General features: G+C 41.7%; 1 protein-coding gene across 1 annotated transcript in view; it reads right to left on the reverse strand.

Moving 5' to 3' along the window:
• LOC308404397 (voltage-dependent N-type calcium channel subunit alpha-1B-like) overlaps nucleotides 1-26,064 on the reverse strand; it is a 341,704-nt gene that overhangs the window by 276,749 nt on the left and 38,891 nt on the right. Inside the window, exons 4-6 of the mRNA XM_080894424.1 lie at nucleotides 6,682-6,773; nucleotides 5,584-5,736; nucleotides 4,538-4,725 (exon numbers count right to left, since the gene is read on the reverse strand). Coding sequence (XP_080750550.1) covers nucleotides 4,538-4,725; nucleotides 5,584-5,736; nucleotides 6,682-6,773 — 433 coding nt within the window. The remainder of the gene's footprint in view (nucleotides 1-4,537; nucleotides 4,726-5,583; nucleotides 5,737-6,681; nucleotides 6,774-26,064) is intronic.

A 26,064-nucleotide genomic window follows, 5' to 3' on the forward strand; every position in this document is an offset into this window, starting at 1 on the left:
CCTTCTGTGTGTTATCCCTGCTGTCATCCGTCGTCATTCTCCGCTGTGTATCCTCCTTCATGTTCATGTCCTGGTTTGTGTTCACTAGTTTAGTTGTTTTCAGTTTAGATAGCCTTCTGTTCCTTTTGCCGTTTGCCTATTTTTATTTTGTGTTTAATAAACCACCCTCACACCTTTACAAGTGCCTGCATTTGGATCCTCCTTTTCTTTCTTCCACACGGCTCACTCAACTCGCCGTGACAAATCTAATCTTTTTCAGTTTAAAGTTGATAGATACATTATCCATCAATAAAGGTATTTGTATTATATTAGTAGCAGTAACTTATTCAATATCCAACCTGCAATGAATAATGACACACACACACACACACACACACACACACACACACACACACACACACACACACGTGGAACTACTTCCACTTATTCCATTTTATTTTTACAGATAACGTGGAACCTCAGCTACTTCTATGTAAATAATTCAAAACATTTCATCTTGAAAACTAATGAAATCAAGGAGCTGCCGAGGGACATTCTGTGGGAGTCTATGAAGGTTTACATTAGGAGCAAATTATCAGTTATGTAGCATATAAGAATAAAGTACACTCTGAGGATGTTAAAACGCTGGTGAGGAACATGGGAGATGTCCATAGGTGACATGAGGTTCACCCACACCAGATCTGTTCAACGAAAAATTATTACTACAAATGGAACGAAATATTCTTATGATGGAGAAGGTGAAAAAAATATATACTAAAATCCAGACAGATTTATTGTGAACATGGAGATAAAGCAGGTAGGCTTCTTGTTCTTCGGTTTTAAAAAAAAAGTCAGCCGGGCAAATGATTACAGGAAGTGAAATGGATCCTGGCTTAATATCATACAACTATCACGACATTAATGATTGGTTTAAACAATATTATTCTAACCTATACCAATCAGAAGTAGAGGGTAATGCATCAGAAACAGACCTATTTCTCAACTCTCTGGATATTCAAAAATCTCTCTAGAGGCTCAGTCATCCTTAAAGCAGCCACTGTCACTTGAGGAAATAAGTAATCCTATTAAGCTATCTCGAACAGGCAGTGCACCAGGCACATAATGATTTCCCATCGAGTTTTACAGGGAATACCCTTAAAGCTCGCACCTGTTTTGAAATCAGTTTACACTGTAAAAACAATTGTAATATAAAAGTATTTTACTGTGTATTTTACAGTTCTGTACTGTTCTTCTGGAATATCATTAAATTTACATAAATAGACTGTGAACATAATTTTCTTGTTTTTAAAATGTATTTGTCTGTACATATGCATATTTAGTTTGTTAAAATACATTCACAAATGTATCATAATTTCATTATTCCATTATTTGAAAGATTGAACTGTTAAATTCAAATGTAATGCTATGGAGAAAAATATATAAAATGATTCTTATAAACTTTTTTTTACATCAAATAATTATTATTATTCTTGTTATTTAGGGTGATTGTGGCTCAAGAGTTGGCAGTTTGCCTTGTAATCAGAAGGTTGCCAGTTCAAGCCCCGGCTCGGACACTCGCGGTCGTTGTCTCCTTGGGCAAGACACTTCACCTACCACCTACTGGTGATGGTCAGAGGGGAATTATAAAGTGGAATTGTAAAGCGCTTTGAGGGTCTCAAAAAGCGCTATATGAATGCAATCCATTATTATTTAAACCAACTGTTAACTGTATATTTCTGTACATTTAAGTATTATTATTCATATTGCCGCATTCATTGACCTTGTTTATAGGTAAGTTCATTGTTTAATCACATTAAAATGTTCCTAATTTAATGTTTAAAAGCACTTGAAAAGGGGCAAAATCGCATGTAAAATTAGGGCAACAAACTGTATTGTAATTATTGGAAATAACCGTATTTTCATGAAAAAGTTATTTTCTGTTATTTTCTGGTATTATTTTAGCGCCCCACTTCCCAGAAATTACTGGTTTTTTTAGGATTTTTTTTTTTACGGTGTATAATGAATCCCTGGAAAACGGAAAGTAGTCAAAAACACTTATTCAGGCCATAATCTCAGTCATACTTAAAAAAGATAAGGACCCTGTTCAGTGTAGTTCAGTTCCTCCCCTCACTCAGCAACACAGTCTGAAGTTGTTCTAAGTGTTGATGCTGAAAAGGCATTCACAAAATAGAATGGACTTACGTATTTATACTTCTAAAACATTTTAGATTGGGGCCAAAATTTGATAGCTGGATTACAGTTTTATACTCAGTACCTATGGCTGCATCAGTACAATGCAAGGCTGTTGCCGTGCTCCTTATCTGTTTGTAATCAAGCCATTGGCAATCGCTATTAGATCAGACAGTAGGATTAAGACTACTGTCCAGGGTCAAGGTAAACCACAAAATTCTGCTTTATACAGATGATCTACTTCTGCTAATATTAGATCCAATTAGTGGCATGTCCTACTTCTTTATCTGTTTCAAAATAAATAATTTAGCAAGGTAAATCAACTATAGAAATTTGCCCTTTAAAATTGAAAAAGGATAAATTTACCTCCCAGGGATTAGAAATAACTGGTTCAATCATCTCTATGCATCCATACAATTACAAGTCTATTGTAGGAGTAAGGCTGGGCCATATCATACAGTTCATGGTAATACCGGTATAATGTTAGGCAATGATAAGAAAATGAAATATCGCAATAGAATATGTAAAAGACTAGGTAAAAGACTTTGTTTTCATACGCACATGGCGGAAAAAGCATGGCGGCGACAGAGAATGAGAAGGGGGAAAGCAGATTGTTGAATGAAACAGATGAACCAGAATTGGTTTGTAAAAATGGTGCAACTTCAGTGGTATGGAACTGGTTTGGCTTTCATCCGTCAGATACACATCAAAGCACATTTTTTGGTAGAGCATGCAAGCTGGCCGTTGTTATTAGCGCTATTACAGAACCGATTTTATCTGGTACACGGCACTCAAAAATCTGTCAAAAAATGTTTTCGTACGACCCTGCTAAGCTACAAAGCCGCACCGCTTGATGGATTGTCAAAGCATTACGTCTACCGTAGTTGGGAGCTTCGCGGAGTAATACGTATTGTGCTTCAACATAATATTACAGCTTTGTGTGTGTATAACCTCTTTTAAGTATTGTTGATATTATACATGGTTATGCTCAGGATATGTCAGCCCATTTCCACTGGAGATGCCTTTTGGTTAAACTGTCAGCAAGGAATTTGCATTTTCACTGTTACATTTTTATATAGCTTTAAGGCACATAAAAAACAGCTGCTTCTTTAAGTGAAAATACATTGATGAAGTTTTTTTGCACTAATAAAGTTGTGGAGTTGTAAAGTATATTGTCTCGCGTCAATTATATAGTCAGTTATATCATTATCGCAAATTATCAAATATATATCGTGATAAATATTTTTGGGCATATTGTCCTGCCCTACTTAGGAGGAACCAAAAATGACCTGGATAGGTGGTCAAAATTGCTATTGTCCTTAGCAGGATGGATAAACACAGTAAAAATGACTATAATGCCCAGGTTTCTGTATTTATATAAAATGATTCCTATTTTTCTTCCAGTTAGATTGCAATATTTATTTTATTTACATGGAATAAAAAACCTGCACGAATAAAGAAGTCATGTTTGGAGAGGATTAGGTTTGCCTAATTGTGTATTCTATTGTTGGGCAGTTTATATTTTTAAGTTAACATAATGGATTACCAGGTTTGCAGATAAAGAGGGACCTGTCTGGGTAAATATGGAACCAAAAACAACAGTTCACCTATTTCAATTTTGACTGCCCCTCTTCAGCTAAATATTGGTGTGCCTGGTGGTCCAAAATTTTATAAAGATTTGGCGCCAATTTGGAAAGTACTTTAATTTGGATATTTAATTTCTCTCCAGTAACATCTAATCATCTTTTTGTGCCATCCCAGACATTTATGGATTGGAATAAAAAAGGACTGATTTATTTTAGCGATCTCTTTAATAAAGATGGTTTTGTCATTTAAATTCCTTTGTGAAAAACATGATCTACCAAAGTCACATTACTTTAGATATATTCATGTTTTACTTCTAAATAAACTGGTGACTCTCAAAGTGGAGCCAATCAGAACCCAATGAGAATCGACAAGAAAATTGATACGGAATCAGTCAGTACATGATATCGATAATGGAATCGGAATCACTAAATTCTTATCAATTTCTATACCTATATATCATACTGCATGTGATGCTTTTTTAGTGTTTGCCAAACAAAACATAGCTCACTGTGTTTTATCGTGTAAGAATTATGTGAAATATAATTATAGCCCCAGATTGCATGGGAACATTTTTTCTCAAGTAACACTTATTGTGGGCTTTTTTTTTAGTGCTGTGTAGTAATCAGTGAATGCCTATTCTGACGCTGATATAATACCCTGTATTGTATACACATGTACATATGTTTTTTAACACAATAAAATTATGATACTGCTGCCCTGAGGTAAACCAACAAAATATATGGCCAAAGATCTTTTTTTATGTCCCCACAACTGGACTCACATTGTAGAGGATATCCACCCATCCCTCCATTGTAATACACTGGAAAACGGTGAGAACAGCGAAGAGGATGTTGTCAAAATTGGTAATGCCAAAATTGGGTCCAATCCAATACTCCCTACAGACAGTGCCGTTGGCACAGGTCCTTGCTGGAGCTTCATAGCCACAGGGGAAATCTGCAGTCTGCTCACCTGTAACCACAAAGACACACATTGACAGACTAAGGTATTTTTTTAGAAATTGTCACAGTACGCTGTGTGGCATGCAGGATGTGGACCCAAATGCAGACTCCAAGACGTGGAAAGTAACTCCAAAACTGCTTTATTGCTGACACAAGGAAAAGAATATACTGGGACATGAATAACTCTAAACGAAGAGGCACACAGGGGACCACACAGCTGGGTATGAGGGAGATTGTGAGGCTGGGGAGAAGAAAACAAAAGGTTTAAATATAGGGGGTGGGTTTCAATAATCAATTTATTGATTAAAATCGATTTTAGCTTTAATAAAGCAATATCGATTCATTAAAATCCTGAATCAATTTTTAAATATAAATGTGTTTTACCAGAAACGCCAGAATCTCAGGCTAAACCTCACAAAACAATTTCAACAACCACCAAACAGCTAAAACAGCAAACGAGAGCAGGTAAACGGATTCCGCAAAAAGACATAAACACAAAGCACGGACAAACACATCAGAATCAGTGAGATGTTGGCTTTCTCACCCGGCAGCACGTACACAGACATGCGGTCGGGGTTGAAAGCCGACAGCTCACAGATTCTGATGGACAATGTGATTATTTGGATTTTATTCTTTAAATTTATGTAAGAGAAAGTCTGACTGATGATATAAAAGAATATCACACACATCACAGGGAACATATTTTACAATTAATTGTTCGTTCTCCTGTTGGAGCTTGCTTCACTGCATAATTTCTATTACAATCATATTTTTGTTTATATGGGGGGAATTCAAAATGTGTCACTCAACCCCTTATCTTCATTAAAAAACACATAGGAATGGTTAAGGTTCTATAACATTTGCTCACTTGTGTTAATCCGGAAACAGGTGCGATGAAATTTCCCCATGTAGAAGTCAAGGCCGATGATGGCAAACATGAGGATGGCAAAGAAGAGCAGCAGGCCAATCTGCAACAGTGGTACCATAGCTTTCATGATGGACTTTAAAACCACCTGAAGACCTGAGGCAAAGCAAGAGAAGTAAGATTAGCCATAGCCATGATTGATTGCATATGTAATGTAACATACAAGCATACCATAATGCTATCAAAATATATTTGCAGTAATTCTGTGTATGTTCTCAGTCATTCAGTCATGATAATCAAAGGAGCATGGAAAGAAAAGTGACTGGACTTCTTTAAGTTTCTTGAAGACGTTTCACCTCTCACCCGATAAGCTTCTTCAGTTCTAAGACCAAATGATGAAGAGTCGCAGGTATTCAAGCCCTAGTGGAAGTTGTCCCTTAAGAGGGTCGTGGACCCACTGTTGATCACGTGATTGCTATTGAAAAGTCTTTGAGAAACATAAAGAACTCCAGTCATTTTTCTTTCCAAGCTCCTTAGATATTTACAATATCCTTTGAATTTTTCTTTTACAACCAAGTCTCCTTGTCATTTTGCCTCTGTCCAAAAGATGCAGAGGAACTGTAGTGCTAAGGAAAAATATTTACTTGTTAATCTAAGGAAGACGTTTCACCTGTCATCCGAGAAGATTCATAAGTTCTAGGGTCAAATGGTGGAGAGTCCCAGATTTAAAACCTATGGGAGTATTCCCCCAAGAGGGAAAGTGGACCCCCTCCTATTTTTACGCCAGATGTTTTTCTTGAGTGCGGCTCTTGGCACTAAAAGTGCACTCCTATAAACTGTATGGATGTACTTCAATATACTGTATAGAAATGCTCATATACACTGTAGCACAGTACTCCTATACACTGTATAGTACACTGGCTTAAGGTATACACCACTAAAATTAAAAAGCTGTGAAATTTTGCAATTTATCTTCAGAACAGATGTTTTTGCAGTATAGTAGTTGTTTGTTTGTTAAGCTATTATAATGCTGTAACATGCTAACCACATCATGACCATTAGCACAGACAGCACATGTATTAAAATGTGAAGTGGACTTACTTGGAATCCCGGAGACAAGTTTGAGTGGTCGCAGCACTCTCACCGCCCTCAATGTTCTCAGATCAAAGTCAGCCCCCACAGTGGCCAGGATCCTACACACAATAACAGCATGGATTCAACAATAACATTAAGCTGTATAGTTTATAGCCTTGTTTTGGTATGGTACCATCACAAAAAAAGCTGGTATAATTTAGCAGTGGGATGTTCTTTAAACTCACTGACCAAAACCCATGTTGTCTAGTTATTTAACTGGAAATTTATGAAAAGTGCATATGTTCCCTTCTTCCAATTCACAATTATGGCTTGTATTGTGCTTCTGGGGCACACAAAGCTTTAGAAAAGGTGTCATACCCTTGTACTGATTTATGTCGCAATACAGTGTGATCACAGACATCTACAGACTTCTTTTAACCTGACATGAAGTGTGAACTGTGGGATCTTGAAATACGATGAATTAAACTGTGTCCAGTTACTTCAGTGAATCGCTACCTTATCGTGGTGGAGGGGTTTGCGTGTCCCAGGGATCCCAGGGGCTATGTTGTCTGGGGGCTTTTGCCCCCTGGTAGGGTCTCCCATAGCAAATTGGTCCTGGGTGAGGGACCAGACAAAGAGCAATTCAGAAGACCCTTATGAGAAAAACATGGAGGGAACAGTTTACCCTGCCTGGGGAGGGTGCCCGAGGGCGAGCGTCTGGTGGCTGGGCCTTAGTCCATGGGGCACAGCCCGAAAAGGGGGCATGGGCCCATCCTCCCGCAGGAGCGGAGGCCCTGGCGGACTGATCCCCGGCTACCAAGACTGGTAATTGGGACATGGAATGTCCCAATTGCCAGGACTCTGTCTCTGTCTGACTCTGGACTCTGTCTCAGTCTGGAGTTGCCCCTGGTGAGAGGCGGCGGGCTGGGGTGGGTATTCTAATATTCCCTCGGCTTGCTGCCGGTACGTTGGGGTTCTTCCCGGTGGATGAGAGGGTTTATCCCTGCGCCTTAGGGTCGGGGAACGAGTCCTGACTGTCATCTGCACTTATGCGCCAAGTGGCAGTTCAGAGTACCCAGCCTTCTTAGAGTCCTTAAGTGGGGTGCTGGAAGGTCCTCCACCTGGAGACTCTGTTGTCCTACTGGGAGACTTCAATGCTCACGTGGGTAACGACAGCAAGACCTGGAGGGGCGTGACTGGGAGGAACGGCCTCCCTGATCTGAACCTGAGCAGTGTTTTGTTATTGGACTTCTGTGCAAATCACAGTTTGGCCATAACGAACACCTTGTTCGAACATAAGAGTGTCCATAAGTGCACGTGGCACCAGGACGCTCTAGGTCGCAGGTCGATGATCGATTTTGTAATTGTATCACCAGACCTGCGACCAGAAGTTCTGGACACTCAGACAAAGAGAAGGGCTGAGCTGTCAACTGATCACCACCTGGTGGTGAATTGGATCAGGTGGCGGGGTAGGACACCTGACAGACCCGGTGCACCTAAACGCGTAGTGAGGGTGTGCAGGGAATGCCAATTTCCGGGGGGCGAGGTCACTGAGGCAGTTAAACAACTCCTTGGTGGCAGAGCCCCTGGTGTGGATGAGGTCCGCCCCGGGTTCCTGAAGGCTCTGGACGTTGTAGGGCTGTCCTGGTTGACACGCCTCTACAATGTTGCGTGGAGATCAGTGGAAGTATCCCTGGACTGGCAGACCGGGGTGGTGGTCCCCAGCTTTAAGAAGGGGGACCGGCGGGTGTGTTCCAACTACAGGGGGATCACACTCCTCAGCCTCCCTGGGAAAGTCTATGCCAGGGTGCTGGAAAGGAGAGTTCGTCCGCTAGTAGAACCTCAGATACAGGAGGAACAATGCGGTTTTCGTCTTGGTCGCGGAACACTGGACCAGCTCTTTATCCTCTCGAGGATACTTGAGGGTGCATGGGAGTTTGCTCAACCAGTCTACATGTGTTTTGTGGACTTGGAGAAGGCATTCGATCATGTCCCTCGGGGTGTCCTGTGGGAGGTGCTGCGGGAGTATGGGGTGTCTGGCCCATTGCTACGGGCCATTCGATCCCTGTACAACCATTGCAAGAGCTTGATTCGCATTGCCGGCAATAAGTCGGACTCATTCCCGGTGGGTGATGGGCTCCGCCAGGGCTGCCTTTTGTCACCGATTCTGTTCATAATTTTTATGGACAGGATTTCTAGGCGCAGCCAAGTGGCGGAGGGCTTTCACTTCGGTGGCCTCAGAATCTCATCTCTGCTTTTTGCGGATGATGTGGTTCTGTTGGCTTCATCGGGTGATGGCCTCCAGCTCGCACTGGAACGGTTCGCAGCTGAGTGTGAAGCAGCGGGAATGAGGATCAGCACCTCCAAATCTGAGGCCATGGTTCTCAGCCGGAAAAGGGTGGAGTGCCCACTACGGGTCGGGGATGAGTTCCTGCCCCAAGTGGAGGAGTTCAAGTATGTCGGGGTCTTGTTCGCGAGTGATGGGAGAAGGGAGCCGGAGATCGACAGACGGATTGGTGCTGCGGCTGCAGTATGCGGTGAAGAGGGAGCTGAGTGTAAAAGCAAAGCTCTCAATTTACCGGTTGATCTATGTCCCTACCCTCACCTATGGCCGCGAGCTGTGGGTAGTGACCGAAAGAACGATATCACGGATACAAGCGGCGGAAATGAGCTTCCTTCGAAGGGTGGCTGGCCTCTCCCTTAGAGATAGGGTGAGAAGTTCAGCTATCCGGGAGGGGTTCAGAGTAGAGCCGCTGCTCCTCCACAAATCGAAAGGAGCCAGCTGAGGTGGTTCGGGGATCTGACAAGGATGCCTCCTGGGTGAGGTGTTCCTGGCATGTCTCACCGGGAGGAGGCCCCAGGGCAGACCCAGGACACACTGGAGAGATTATATCTCTTGGCTGGCCTGGGAACGCCTTGGTGTTCCCCCCGGATAAGCTGGAGGAGGTGGCTGGGGAGAGGGAGGTCTGGGCTTCTCTGCTTAGGCTGCTGCCCCTGTGACCCGACCCTGGATAAAGCGGAAGAAGATGGATGGATGGATGGATGGATGGATGGATGGATAGACATGCAGTGTGAACTGTGGGATCTTGAAATACACAAGTGTATCCCTTTTTAAACTGTGTCCGGTTACTTCAGTTTGCCAGCTGGACTCAAATCAACTTCAAGACATTACAGAGTGTGCATGAATCTGAAACCTTGACATGTAGAATAGCAATGGTGGATTTTTGGTATGCAGAGTGGAGTACAGCAGGGAGGAGGGGCAGCCCAAACAACAAACACCACTTCTAAAAGTAAACTTCAATTGGTCACAGCAGAACATCTTATAAGCTTAGTGTGACTTGTGGCTGAGCTGCTACAGAACTCTCATTCAATCAATCAATCAAAAATTGTTTAGAGTCACTGATCCTATGAAGAGACATTTTTATTCTAATAGAACTGCTCACATCAAGACTCACAATGCCTCCATCCATAAGACACGAGGGCTCTGAATGAAGATGAAAAATGTGTAAGACAGCAGTCTCCTCTATTAATACTTAAGTGTCAGGTAAACATGTTAATAAGACTTTTCTTATGACATAATGTCTTAATTAACAAAAACACTTTTGTACCCTGATCAAAGATGGTAGCCACTGGCTCATGTGCAATTTAAAAAAAAACCTGCCTATGAAAATAATCAAGTCCATAACAATATTTGCAACAGACTAGCAGAATTGTTTACTAAAGCATTCATCCATCATGGGCTTATTATTATTAGGGTTGTGGAGGGGATTGGAACCTATCCCAGGTATTAGAGCAGAGCAATATGGCCAAAAATATTTATCACAATATATATTTGAAAAGTTGCGATAACAATATAACTGACGATATAATTGAATTATAATATATTATAATAGGTTAACAAACATAAAATATAACTCCATAACTTTACTAGCGCAAAAAACCCCATCAATTTATTTTTACTTAAACAAGCAGCTGTTTTTATGTGCATTAAAGCTATATAAAAATATAACAATGCAAATGCAAATTCCTTGCTGAAAGTTTAACCAAAAGGCATTTCCAATGGAAATGGGCTGACATATCCTGAGCATAACTATGTATAATATCCACTAACATTAAACTGCAGCGTGCCTAATAATAAGTCAAATAGGTATTTTTTGGACCATAAGGTGCACGGGATTATAAGGCACATTAACAGAAACAAAGCAGTCAGATAAGTCAAACTTTATTCAACTCATTCTTCTTGCTTCCCCCACTTCTGTACCATTGATTCATGCTGTATTCTATCACAGCTGCTCTATTCCCATGTTGCAGTATACAGGGAGTGCAGAATTATTAGGCAAGTTGTATTTTTGAGGAATAATTTTATTATTGAACAACAACCATGTTCTCAATGAACCCAAAAAACTCATTAATATCAAAGCTGAATGTTTCTGGAAGTAGTTTTTAGTTTGTTTTTAGTTTTAGCTATTTTAGGGGGATATCTGTGTGTGCAGGTGACTATTACTGTGCATAATTATTAGGCAACTTAACAAAAAACAAATATATACCCATTTCAATTATTTATTTTTACCAGTGAAACCAATATAACATCTCCACATTCACAAATATACATTTCTGACATTCAAAAACAAAACAAAAACAAATCAGCGACCAATATAGCCACCTTTCTTTGCAAGGACACTCAAAAGCCTGCCATCCATGGATTCTGTCAGTGTTTTGATCTGTTCACCATAAACATTGCGTGCAGCAGCAACCACAGCCTCCCAGACACTGTTCAGAGAGGTGTACTGTTTTCCCTCCTTGTAAATCTCACATTTGATGATGGAGCAAAGGTTCTCAATGGGGTTCAGATCAGGTAAACAAGGTGGCCATGTCATTAGTTTTTCTTCTGTTATACCCTTTCTTGCCAGCCACGCTGTGGAGTACTTGGACACGTGTGATGGAGCATTGTCCTGCATGAAAATCATGTTTTTCTTGAAGGATGCAGACTTCTTCCTGTAACACTGCTTGAAGAAGATGTCTTCCAGAAACTGGCAGTAGGACTGGGAGTTGAGCTTGACTCCATCCTCAAGCCGAAAAGGCCCCACAAGCTCATCTTTGATGATACCAGCCCAAACCAGTACTCCACCTCCACATTGCTGGCATCTGAGTCGGGCTGGAGCTCTCTGCCCTTTACCAATCCAGCCACGGTCTTGACGTTTCAGCTTGTGTGTCTTGTTCAGTGGTGGTCGTCTTTCAGCCTTTCTTACCTTGGCCATGTCTCTGAGTATTGCACACCTTGTGCTTTTGGGCACTCCAGTGATGTTGCAGCTCTGAAATATGGCCAAACTGGTGGCAAGTGGCATCTTGGCAGCTGCACGCTTGACTTTTATCAGTTCATGGGCGGTTATTTTGAGCCTTGGTTTTTCCACACGCTTCTTGCGACCCTCTCGACTATTTTGAATGAAACGCTTGATTGTTCGATGATCACGCTTCAGAAGCTTTGCAATTTTGAGACTGCTGCATCCCTTTGCAAGATATCTCACTATTTTTGACTTTTCTGAGCCTGTCAAGTCCTTCTTTTGACCCATTTTGCCAAAGGAAAGGACGTTGCCTAATAATTATGCACACCTGATATAGGGTGTTGATGTCATTAGACCACACCCCTTCTCATTACAGAGATGCACATCACCTATTATGCTTAATTGGTAGTAGGCTTTCGAGCCTATACAGCTTGGAGTAAGACAACATGCATGAAGAGGATGATGTGGACAAAATACTCATTTGCCTAATAATTCTGCACTCCCTGTAATTCCTACAGGTGTTCCAACTTTTCTAGATTACTGGATTACTTACACACCCTTGTGAGCATCAGTTGAACAGTATTGTACAAGTTTACAAGCATTGTACAGAGTAGTGTGTTGCTACAAAAATGGCAAGGAAAGGGCAATTAACAATGCAAGTAAGTAACATTTATTTATATAGCACATTTCACAGATAAAAATCACAAAGTGCTTCACAATAAAATCAGAAGTACAACTAAAATAATATAAAACAGTGAAAAAATTCATTAAAAGCTTGTTTGTATAAAAATGTCTTCAGCTGCTTTTTAAAGGAGTCAGTAGAGTCAAGACAGCGTAAAGACAACAGCAGGGAGTTCCACAGCCTTGGTGCCAGTGCCTGATAAGCCTGATCCCCACGTGTTTTAAACCTAGTACATGGGACCACCAGTAACCTCTGACCTGGCGACCTAAGCGATGAAGCATGAGGTTCTCAACAGGGGCCCGTTCTTCGTACGTCGCTTACTACATCCAAGATCAAATGACACATCCAAGACCAAATCATCGCGCTAACCGTGAGCTCGCTAATCCGGTTCTCCGAACACACCTGCTGTTGATGATTAGTACAGCTGGATGAAGTAATGTGAGATCACTGGGTGTCGTAAAAGGGGCTACGCATCGATAGTAGAAACATTGATCGGCAACCCTCTGATTGGTCGGCGAAAATGTCGAAGGAGAGCGCTCGGTATTTTTCGGCAGCAGAGCAAGAACTCTTGAGTGAGGGATTTCAGGAGTTTCAGAGTTTAATTAAAACGCAAGGGAACACTGCAAAGGCTGCAAAAGCAAGGAGAGAGGGCTGGCAGAAAGTTGCTGACAAATTGAACTCGTAAGTGATTTAATAATAACAATAATAATGGAGTGGATTGATATAGCGCTTTTCAAGGCACCCAAAGCGCTTTACAATGCCACTATTCAGTCACTCTCACATTCACACACTGGTGGAGGCAGCTACAGGTGTAGCCACAGCTGCCCTGGGGCAGACTGACAGAAGCCAGGCTGCCATATCGCGCCATCAGCCCCTCTGGCCAACACCAGTAGGCGGTAGGGTAGATTTATTATATTACACTATATTATCCAATATTATATTACATTATATTATATTATGTTATATTATATCCCATGCCGCACAGCAAGAAGGTCCTGAGTTCAATTCCAACATCAGGCCGGGGTCTTTCTGTGTGGAGTTTGCATGTTCTCCCCGTGTTTGCGTGGGTTCCCTCCGGGTACTCCGGCTTCCTCCCACCGTCCAAAGACATGCAGCTTGTGGGGATAGGTTAATCGGAAAATCCAAATTGCCATTAGGTGTGAATGTGCGAGTGAATGTGAGTGTGAATGGTTGTTTGTCCCTGTGTGTTGGCCCTGCGACAGACTGGCAACCTGTCCAGGGTGTACCCCGCCTCTCGCCCTATGACAGCTGGGATAGGCTCCAGCGCCCCCCGCGACCCTGAAAAAGGATAAGCGGAAGCGAATGGATGGATGGATATTATATCCCCTTACACATTAGAGCCACAACAGGACCCACTAGAACATGGGAACAAGTAAAAGTGAAATATAAGAATAGTCTACAGAATGGTAATATTTATCACTTATATTGCTTTTCGTCTCTTGAAAAGAGACCCTGAAATAATCTGTTTGTTTGTTCATAACAGCAACCAAGAAAAGGGCAGAGCAAAAAAAAAGACAGGTGGTGGTCCTGCACCCCCTCGTCAACAAGTTGGTTAAGTGAATAATACCCTCACGGGAATATCGATATCTCTCTATGAGCACACTGTCGCGCTGAGCTAAAGGATCCTGTCTATCCCGCAATATACGCTGGATTCTGAGGACTCTCCTTATCAATCTTGCACCTTCCGCAATGGGTTGCTCGCGTATACGGACAGGACATGGCTGCGACAGGCTTCCCAAATCCACCTTCGCTTTTATAGCCGTGGTCTCTCATCTTGATTACACAAAGTAATTTGCAATTACTACTCTGAAATATGAATTACATCTGTAATAATCACATACATGTAATAGAATGTTAATAGTACATTTCCCTTTTTTAGGAAATGACCTGTATGTATCTGTGTGAAATCAATAAATGGATCAGGTACTGCATTATCTTTATTTACATTGATGTTATTTATTTATGGTGAAACAGTGGTGGAATATCGCTGTTGCTTTCGTATAAATGAAGCGGACATACCTGAGTGGCCGCGATCTAATCCTGTTTACATAAAGTAAACCTGCTCCCGAGCAGGTTTACGCTTACGGCTCTGTTGCTATGGCAGCAAGTCCCGGATGAGCTTCAGGGAACCGAACGATCCAAGATCACGCGAAATCGTCAACAATCTAATCCAGCTAACCTACTTAGCGAGGTACGAAGAACGGGCCCCAGGTCAAAGATATACTGGGGAGCTTCACCGTGCAGAGCTTTAAAAGTTACAACTAAAATTTTAAAGTGAACCCTAAAATTTACTGGCAGTCAATGAAGGGAAGCCAAAACTGGAGTAATGTGTGACCTCTTGTTTGTGCCAGTTAAAAGTCTTGCCGCGGCATTCTGTACAGTTCGAAGGCTATCCAGAGCAGATTTGTTGAGACAAGTAAAAAGACCATTGCAATAATCCAAACGAGAAGAGATAAAAGCATGAATAATCATCTCAAATTCTGGCTTTGACACCAGTAGTCTGAGTTTAGAAATGTTTCTTAGATGATAAAAACAGTTCCAGACAAGTTGTTTAGAGTGTTTCTCAAGAGAAATTGAACTGTCAAATATAACACCTAGGTTTCTGAGACTCAACTGAAATGAAGGGTCTAAAAAGCTGAAAGCATGTGTTCAGGTGCAGTAGTCAAGGTTTCTGTTTTATCTGCATTTAACTGGAGGAAATGGTCCTTTAACCATTGTTTGATTTCTGACAGACAATTATTTAAACAGGAAAATTTATAAAACTCAGAAGTTTTGAAAGAACAGTATAACTGAATGTCATCAGCATAGAGATGATAAGAAATATTATTGTAACGTCTGATAATTTGGCCTAGAGGGAGTATATACAACAAAAAGAGAATCGGTATCCTTGAGGTATCCCAGAAGGCAGAACTGATGTTTCAGACAACACATGATTCATACAGATTATAAAGATCTCTCAGATAGATACGACATAAACCACTTTAAAACAACACCAGTAATCCCAACAAGTCCTTCAGCCTGTTTATCATGATACTGTGATCGACAGTATCAAAAGTAGAGGTGGGATCCAACATAACCAGAACAGTGTACTCTCCAGAGTCTGCTGCCATCAGAATGTCACTAGACACTTTAAGTAAAGCAGTTTCAGTGGAATGTAATTTGCGGAAACCAGACTGGAAAATGTCCAGAACATTGTTCTTCTCCAAAAAGTTGTTAAGTTGTTCTGCAACTGTTTTTTCCACGATCTTTGGCACCAATGGTAATTTTGATATTGGCCTGTAGCTGCTTGGAAGAGATGGGTCCAAATTTGGTTTCTTTAATATTGGTTCAACAATAGCTTGTTTAAAATAGCTGGAAATTGAGCCAGTATAAAGAGAAGTATTAATTATTTCCAGAATATAGGGGCCAATAGAGTCAAACACACTAATGAAAAATGATGGAGAAAGCATATCAAGGTGGCTTGAAGTCTGACCAAGCACAGCACTGATGTCCTGTAAGGTAACAGGAGTAAAAGAGGACCAGGTATCAGAGGTAAGCAAGGTGTCAATGTGATACTGAGAGGATGATGGAGAAATATTTAAACTGACGGCAGCGACCGTATTAACAAAGTAATTAAAAAAGTCATTACAATCAGATTTTGTATAGACTGGTACATGAGGAATATCAGGAGAGACAATGTTCTTAATTGTATCAAACAATACTCTGGGATTGTTCTTTTTTGAAGCTATTAAATCAGCAAAATATTCAGTTCTGGCATTTTTTTATCATGTCGTTAAGTGAGAAAATTGATTCCTTGAGATGTACCCTATGTACCTCAAGCTTGGAAGCCTTCCATTAACGTTCTAATTTGCGACAATATCTCCTAAAATTTTGAATATTTTCATTTCTCCAGGGAAAGAAATTTGAGGAATGGACAACATTTTGTTTCAGAGGTGCCATTGTATCTTAAATAGATTGACATTGATTGTTAAAAGACAAAATAAGTGAATCCACGTCATCTTGAGCCAGCGAGGGTCAAACATGGCAGAGAACCTTCTAGCAAAATCCTGGTTCATAATCCACCTGTGGATCATCAGTTTAGGAGGTGAAGGATCCACGTAAAATGACAAATTAAAGAATATGCAACTATGGCCACTCATATGGACATCCTCCACACATGCATCATGTATATTTAAACACAGGGAGAAAACAAGATCCAGTGTGTGGCCCTTTGTATGTGTGGGGCCAGAAACATGCTGCTTAAAGTTAAAAGACTGAGTGATAGCGATGAGCTCAGCAGCAGTGTTACAGGATGCATCATCAATATGAAGGTTGAAGTCTCCCAATATTACAACCTTCTCCAGTTTAATGATCGATGTCAGAAGGTCGTTAAATCAGTTAGAAAGACCCCGGCAGGTCCAGGCGGTCGATAGATTAAAATACAATAACATGTTTTCAGAGAACCGACCTTCATCATCTGTGACTCAAATGAAGAAAAGGCGTCCGAGGTAAAATGGTAAATGGTAAATGGCCTGCATTTGTATAGCGCTTTTCTAGTCCATAGGACCCCAAAGCGCTTCACACTACATTCAGTCATTCACCCATTCACACACACATTCACACACTGGCGATAGCAAGCTACATTGTAGCCACAGCTGCCCTGGGGCGCACTGACAGAGGCGAGGCTGCCGGACACAGGCGCCACCGGACCCTCTGACCACCACCAGAGGTCATCAGTCTGCATGTGACTCTGTCCTGATAAACAGCAGCAAGTCCAAGTTAAGCAGGGCAAACCGAACTGATGACTGTTTATTTGCGAAATCTACAGCTGACCACAGCGGCACTTGAATTAAACACCTGTGCACACATGTGGATCTGGCAACTCCAGAGCTGGGAAAAACCTTGATTGATGAGCAGACATAGCTGTCATCAGCAAAACGGAGAATGGATGATGGCCACAGAGCGAGCAAATTGCTTTCGAGCCATGGGGCTCAGGTCCCAGACGACGGCGTAACATCCCCAGCAAACAACAGGAGAGGAACTGGTCGCAGGCACCGAGAGTGTAGTATTGTTCTATGTTCTGTAGTATTCATTCCACCTCATTTCATTTCTGTATTTTATGTATATAAGTTTAGATTAGTTATTTATAGTTGGTTTACACAGCTTTGTGTATGTATATGTATGTATGTGTAATGTGTATATATAGACACATATGTGTGTGTGTGTGTGTGTGTGTGTGTGTGTGTGTGTGTGTGTGTGTGTGTGTGTGTGTGTGTGTGTGTGTGTGATTTACATTGCTGTGCTTGAGAGCCACCACCATCTACCGGAACCAAATTCCTTGTATGTGTCTGCACATATACTTGGCCAATAAACACGATTCTGATTCTGATTCTGAGTCACCCCACAGCCAAGTAGCTAGCCTCCGGTACCTTCTCCGTTTCACCTGGACGCCGGCACTCGTTCCCCTTTTTCGTCTCTTGAGGGTGGAAATCCCGCGGGTTGTGCACAGTAGCACGCACTCAGGTGAGGAACACACCAGAGAAGGAGGAAAAGTTTTTCTGTAGCTGTCCCAGCTGTCACAGTAGCTCTCAATTGAGCCTTGGATGTTTAACAGTGTATCCCAAAGGGAAACAGAGCATCACAACACTTAAAAATCTAGGTCTTTCCTAAAGAGGAATTGAAAAGAAAATCAAGGTGTCAGTGAGTACAGTTTCTTTCACTGTCAAAAGGCACTAAAACACTGGGGCAAGCTCTGACAGGAAGAGGTCAGGCAGACCCAAAGCCACAACTGAATCAGAGGACAAGTTTCTGAGAGTTAACAGCTTGCTTGATAGGTGGCTCACAGGACAACAGCGTCAAGCACAGCTTGAAAGTGGGTGTAGTAAGTGAGTTTCAGTTTCAACTGGGAAGGGAATACTTCGAGCTGCAGGTTTGACAGGGCGAGATGCAGCAAGAAAGCCACTGCTAAGATGTCAAAATAAGACACAGAGGTTTGCCTGGGCCATGAAACATTGCTACTGGCCTACTGAAGACTGGAAGAAGGTATTTTGGACTGGTGAATCAAAATTTGAAATCTTCTCTGGGTTATCATGCAGGATCTTTGTTCTCCATCAAGTAGGTGAAAGGATGATTCCCCAGTGTGTGGTATCAACTGTCAAACATGGAGGAGGAAGTGTGATGGTCTGGGGCTGTTTTGCTGGATCCAGGGTCGGTGACTTGCACAGAGTGTGAGGCACCCTGAACCAAAACAGCTACCACAGCATTCTGCAGCAGCGTGCAATACCTTCTGGCATGTGCCTGGTTGGTCAGTGGTTTAACCTACAGAAAGATAGTGACCCAAAACTAACATGGAGTGGCCAGCACAGTCTTCAGACTTATACCTCATCGAGCTGGTTTGAGTTGAACTGGACAGAAGACTGAAAGCAAAGCAACCTACAAGTGCCACACATTTATGGGAACTTCTGCAACAGTTCTAAAGAATATTTGATTTCTATTGTAGAAAGCTGTATTTAGTTGTTGTATCTGCCGGAAGTGGCTACTTTAATGAGTCAACAATTTAGAATACGACTTCCGGTTGATGGCATGTCGGAATAGTCTCTCTCCGCAGGGCTCCTACTTTTATCAGAACTACTTAATAATTTTCTCACTACCCGCTACAAAGTGAGTGATTCTCAACAGCCGTGACCAACGGATTACGGCTTTGGAAACTACGGCCACAGCTACAAATGCGGAGCTCCAGGACGTGGTGGCTAAGTTGAAACGTTGAAAGCAGAAGCCGCCGCAACATTCGCCTCTTGGGGTCGCTGAAAATATTGGGTGGCTCAGACCAACGGTGTTCTATTCTCAGATGCTTGTGGACATATTTGGAGTGGACATTTTGAAAACGGCCCCGGAGTTGGATCGAGCCCACCGAGCGCTGGTAGCAAGACCAGGCCCCAACGCAAAGTCCCGAGCGGTTGTTGTTTGTTTCCATAGCTCCCAGACCCGTGAGCTCGTTGTGTGCAAAGCTCGGGAAATATGGGGTAAATTGAAATATAAGGACACCCCCATCCATATTGTCGAGGACTACTGCCCTGAGGTGCTGGAACAACAGTCCGCTTACCGCGGAGTCATGAAGAAGTTGTACGACCTTGGGCTCCAGCCTCAGCTTCACTACCCGGCCAAACTGTTCATTATGACTGACGAAGGGAAAAGGAAGTGACTGGCGTTGCCAGGCGACGCCCGGAGCTACATCGCCTCACACTGAACCCTGAGTTCTAACATTCTGGAGACCTAATCTGAAAACATGGTCATAGTTGGATCCTGCCACTTCTGTAGAAGGGCTCATGACATTTTAGTTTGATATCTAGAAGACAGCATGGTATGAGTAAATCTAACATCATTGTTTTTCACTGTTTTTCTCTCGATTTCCTTTACAATACCCCTGTTTATACTATTGTTCTAATGCCACTGTTGGCATGCTCACTAGTTTGCTACGTACACATATATGTATATACTGTTTTAATTTATACAAACACATATTCTTTTATTATTATTAAATGATAATGGTAAATTGTTTTATTTGTATTTGTATAGCGCTTTACTAGTCCCTAAGGACCCCAAAGCGCTTTACACAACCAGTCATCCACCCATTCACACACACATTCACACACTGGTGATGGCAAGCTACATTGTAGCCACAGCCACCCTGGGGCGCACTGACAGAGGTGAGGCTGCCGGACACTGGCGCCACCACCAGTGGGCAGTGGACCAAGACTGTCCAAGCTGGGGCTCGAACCGGCAACCTTCCGATTACAAGGCGAATTCCCAACTCTTGAGCCACGATCGCCCCTATTACCTCTCCTACAGTTTGATTCCTGCCATGTATAAATGGAGGACAACAATATCTCTGCCTGCCCTTTTTTGTGTTTTTCTTCTGTGCGTTTTTGTATAGTAAGATACATCCTAGTTGCTCAATTTTTCTAGCAGAATATTGACAAGGTATATTTTCATAGTGAGACCTTAGCCGCCACAGCAATTTGATAGAGTTGTGATGGTGAAGTCTTCGCAGGGGAATGTTTATACCCTGCTGTGAAATGGACACTTGCAAGTTTTGTTTTCAGGGGTTTCCAGGACCAATTTATGTCGTTCGTGTATGTATGTATGTTTTATTTTTGTTCTGGGGTTTTATTTTGTTTTTTCCCTTTCCTGTTCACAGTCTATTACCTCAAGTACAGACACCAGTCTTCCCCTGGCCACTGTCAACTTGCCAAATCAAAAACCTGCCTGAATACAGTAAGGTATGTTGAACACAATCAATGGTCTTAGAATTGTCTCCTGGAATGTGAGAGGTGTGGAGAATGCAACCAAAATTAACAAAGTTATGGCGCATTTACAGCAGCTTAAAGGAGATGTGTTTTTTTTTCAAGAGACACATCTCTGCAACAAAGAAGTGAAGTGAGGCGACTCAAGAGAAACTGGATTGGCAATATATATAATTCCAAATTTAACGCCAAGGCTAGAGGGACAGCCATACTTATTCGTAATAATATTCTGTTTGAGCAACATAAAGTTATTGCTGATCCAGATGGCCGTTTCACATTTGTGTCAGGAAACTTGCAGGGCTCACTTGTGATACTGGCTAGCATGTACGGGCCGAATTGGGACGATGATTCTTTTATAGCTAAACTTTTCTCTTCACTTCCAAATTTGGAAAACTATCATCTTATTATGTGAAGAGGTGACTTTAACTTGGTTCAGGACACTCTGCTGGATAGATCGTCAACTAAGGCCTGTTCCTTGAATAAATCTGCTAAAACCCTAGAATTTTTCAAAACTCAGCTGGGGATTGTGGATCCATGGCGACATGCAAATCTTACTACTAATGCATTTTCCTTTTTTTTTAAATTTTTTATGGGAAACGTCGAAAGCCTACACGAGAGGCCAGCTTATAGGCTTTGTGTCAAATTTAAAGAAGAAAGAGTTATCTTACACGGCCAGTTTATTGAATAAGATCAAAGATCTAGATGGCAGATATGCATCAAACCCAAATCCTAACCTCTATACAGAATGTGTGAAAGTTCAAGCCAGTCTCAATTTAACCACCAACGCAACAGCTATGGTTCAATTAATTAAGACAAAGCAACACTTTTTTGAATCCGGTGACAAGGCAGGGAAACTTCTGGCCTATCAAGCCCATGCCGAAGCAACCTCCAAACTAATTCCGAAGGTCTGGTCTGCTGCTGGCGACATAATATCGGACCCAGAGGGAATTAATGAAGTATTTGTTCATTTCTATTCCAATCTGTACACTTCAAGCTCTCCCCCTCTATCAGAAGAAACCCTCCAAAATATACATTTTCCAAGAATAGATAGAGATCTGACAAAGGGATTAGGGGGACCAATTACTGTAGTAGAGGTACAAGAAGCCATTAAATCCTTAAACACAGGTAAATCGCCAAGCCCTGATGGTTACTCTGCAGAATACTATAAAGTCAATTCTGACCCTATGGTACCATTGCTGAAAGATATGTATAATGAAGCCTTTTCAAAATGTCAATTACCCAAGACTTTGTCTGAAGCAACTATTTGTTTAATCTTGAAAAAAAGACAAGGATCCCCTATTGTGCAGCAGTTACAGACCAATTTCTCTTTTAAATATTGATTTTAGAATACTTTCTAAAATTCTCGCACTTAGGCTACAACGTGTTCTGCCACAAATTATCTCCTCTGATCAGACGGGGTTCATGGCCGGCAGGCACTCATATGACAATTCAAGACGCCTCTTGAATATTATCCATACATCGTGCAATTCAATTCCAGAGGTTGTGGTATCTCTTGACGCGGAGAAAGCCTTCGACCACGTCGAGTGGAGCTTCCTCTTTGAAGTGATGGATAAGTTTGGCTTGGGGGTTGACTTTATTCTCAGGGTTAAGCTACTACATTCTTCCCCATCTACCTGTATTCGTACTAACAACAACTTGTCTTCGCCTTTTCCACTTGAGAGGGGCACTAGGCAAGGGTGCCCTCTCTCACCCCTCTTATTCGCCATTGCTATCGAGCCTCTTGCAATATGGCTGCGTTCAGAGGATAGATTTAAAGGCTTTACAAGGTTTGGTGTGACTCACAAACTCTCCCTTTATGCAGACAACTTGCTCATATACATTTCTGACCCTTTAAACTCATTCCCGGTGCTTTTTAACATACTGGACCAATATGGTACATTGTCAGGATATAAGCTCAATTATCAAAAAAGCAGTTGCAACCCCTCAACTCCCTCGCCAGAGCTCTTCCCCACTCAGTAGTGCCCTTTAAGTGGATAGAAACCGGATTTAGATATCTGAATATTTGGGGATATTCCTCTTCTATACGTAAAATGATGAGGGAGAATTTTCTATCCCTATACTAGACAACGTTGGGAAAGATTGTGACCGTTGGACTTCACTACCATTGTCAGTTGCAGGGAGAGTTAACCTGATAAAGATGAGTGTCCTCCCCAAATTCTTGTATCTTTTTCAACATGTCCCAATTCCTCTTGCTAAAGCATTCTTCGACAAGTTAGAAAAGATTCTGTCACATTTCATATGGGGAGGGAAACAAGCTAGAGTTTGCAAGCCTATTCTTCAGTCCTCTAAAACTGACGGTGGTCTTGGTCTGCCCAATTTTAGACACTACTATTGGGCAGCTAACATGCAAACTCTTACATTGGGTTCACAACGACCCCCCTGTACCAGCCTGGGTACAAATGGAAACTGCATCTAGCTGTTACTCATTATCATCAATACTCAGGTCACCACTCCCTTTCTCTCCAACCCTTGTTGGGGAGAATCCAATAGCTAAGGAAACGGTAACTATTTGGCAACAGTTTAGAAAATACTTTGGGCTACTTGGACCGTCTTTGCTAACACCTATACTAAAAAATTGCAATTTTGTACCTTCAAACATTGATGCAGCCTTTAGAAGTTGGAAAGATAAAGGACTTAGGATTGTTAAGGACTTGTACAGTCAGGACACTTTTCTATCTTTTGCTGACCTATCGTCTAAATACGACCTGCCTAATTCCAATTTTTTTGTTATCTTCAGGCTAGAGATTTTGTAAAAACAAAGTTCCCTCACTTTCCCAATCGGCCTCCAGAAACAAATCTGGATATCATCCTGCAGACGAACCCTCATCAAAACAGACTGATATCAGCCTTGTATAAAATACTAGATACTTTGGTTCCCAAATCCATTTCTTATACTAAGCTGAGATGGGAGGAAGAGCTACAGACAACCCTGCCAGAACAGCAGTGGGATTCTGCTTTGAAATTGATTCACTCATCCTCAGTATGTGCCCGTCATGCTTTGATTCAGTGCAAGGTGGTCTTTAAAGTACATTATACAAACACAAAATTATCTAAAATCTATCCAACCATTAGTGATGCCTGTAACAGATGTGGACCAACACCTGCCAACCATGTCCACATGTTTGGTCTTGTTCGAAACTGAGTGCATTTTGGAGGGATATATTCGACACACTTAGCCAAGCATATGGCCAGACTGTCCCTCCTAACCCACTCTCCGCAATTTTTGGCATTTCTCCCTACTTGAACTTATCTGGCCCCCTCAAACAGGCCCTAGCCTTTACCACTTTACTAGCTCGGAGGCTTATTCTGTTGAAGTGGAAGCTTCCCCATCCCCCAAATCATGATCATTGGGTGAGAGATGTACTCTTTAACTTAAAGTTGGAAAAACTTAGCTTCTCTCTAAAAGGTTCTATTAGGAAATTTAACAAAATCTGGAAATCATTTCTCTTACTGGTGGACACCATCACTTTACTTCCTGAGTCTGAAGTGAACTGAGTGAGGCTACATTATAAAGTTTGGATTTTTTTATTTTTATTTTTTTACTGCCAGCGGTGAAATCCGCCCCCTGACCCAGGGGATGTTTCCCTTTTTCCTCTGCATAGGAGACAAGCATCCCAGACCCCGACCAGACGGCCAATTCCTCCTCCCAGTCCCATCCCTCAGATGACAAAGAGAAAATGGGGGTGTGAAGACCCCCATACTCCTTCTGCCTGCTCATATGTGGTGTTGCTGTGTGCTGTTCTAAGCGCATTTAAAATATGGGAAGGGCATAGTACGATCTGCCAGAAAGCAGCTGGTGTCAGCACGGCACCCTTGAGAACCCTCGATGTGTACATGTATTTAAAATTGAGAGGTGGGCACCGGCACCAGAGGTAAGGTTTAATATACAGACCATCCTCTGGACGTCGTTTAGCATGACCACCCCCAAGGCCCTATATGTATGTGTAATGAGAGTCTAAGTAATGTGGATGTCCAGGTTATTGAATAAAATTGAGGCACAGGTGGCCAGGAGGGGACAGAGGAGGAATGCCTCCCCTGCACCTCAGCGACGCACCTGTACAAAGACGCCTGTAGATCAATGTATTTCTCTATAGTACATTCGTAGTGGCCTGATGAAGCTAATATACTTGGCGGTACAGATGAAAAAAGGAGAGGGGCACAGGGAGGTAATAAAGGATGCCTTGAGATGAAGAGACAGTGAGACAGAGAAGACAGGGAGGGAGAGATGCTTGGAGAAGGCTCCACTGATCTCATTAGCGACAAGCAGCCAGGAAAGTAGTACTGGCTCAGAAACAGAATGGACTGTGTCTATACATACACGCACAGTGCAGCATCAGAATACATTTTTCTTGTGCTATGATAAGTAATGTGTTAGTTGTTGATACTTCAATAATCAAACTGTATACTTAACAGAGTGACGAGATTGAAGAAGACACTTGGATGAGTGATGAAATGTTTTTCGCACTGAAAACACTACGTTCATAAGAACATCTCAACTTTCTGGGTGTATACTTCACAGTTTAACAATTGATCAATACATTTTATAACATAACAGATGGAAATCAGACTAAATTTAGACAAAAAGACTAAAATAGGAGAGTGAGAGATAACCTTTATAAACTTATATTTGCTGATTGTTGTCATCTCTTAAAGGAGTGTGATATCCTACTAAAATGATATATGAACATTATTAAAAATAAACCCACTGATTTATACAGAAGACGTAGCTCTGTCATAGTATCGTATAAATGCATTATAACTGGGGGGTTTTTTATCTGAAAAAATACATTTCCTCAAACTTACTGTCACTAAAAGCACAAATTTTGGGACTGTTTTTTTGCCAGTTTTTGTTTAACTTCCTAAGACCCTAACTCTTCCAAGCCAAGCATTTTAAATTTCTCTTTGATATTGCGCTGATTGGGACCCGATGAATGTCAAAACAAAGAATTACCAGATTTTTCCCCTCATTTTTGTTTTGAAGAAAAATAAGAGCCACATATGAGGATATTTGTTTACAATTTTGATAGAACAGTAGCAGTATAATGTCCTCGTAAGTGGATATCAGGCCCTTGTAGAGCAAAATTAAGTATTTTGGTCTAAATAACCCAAAATGTGATGTCCA

This window comes from Rhamphochromis sp. 'chilingali' (assembly GCF_963969265.1).
Source record: "Rhamphochromis sp. 'chilingali' genome assembly, chromosome: 10".
Classification (NCBI taxonomy): Eukaryota; Metazoa; Chordata; class Actinopteri; order Cichliformes; family Cichlidae; genus Rhamphochromis; species Rhamphochromis sp. 'chilingali'.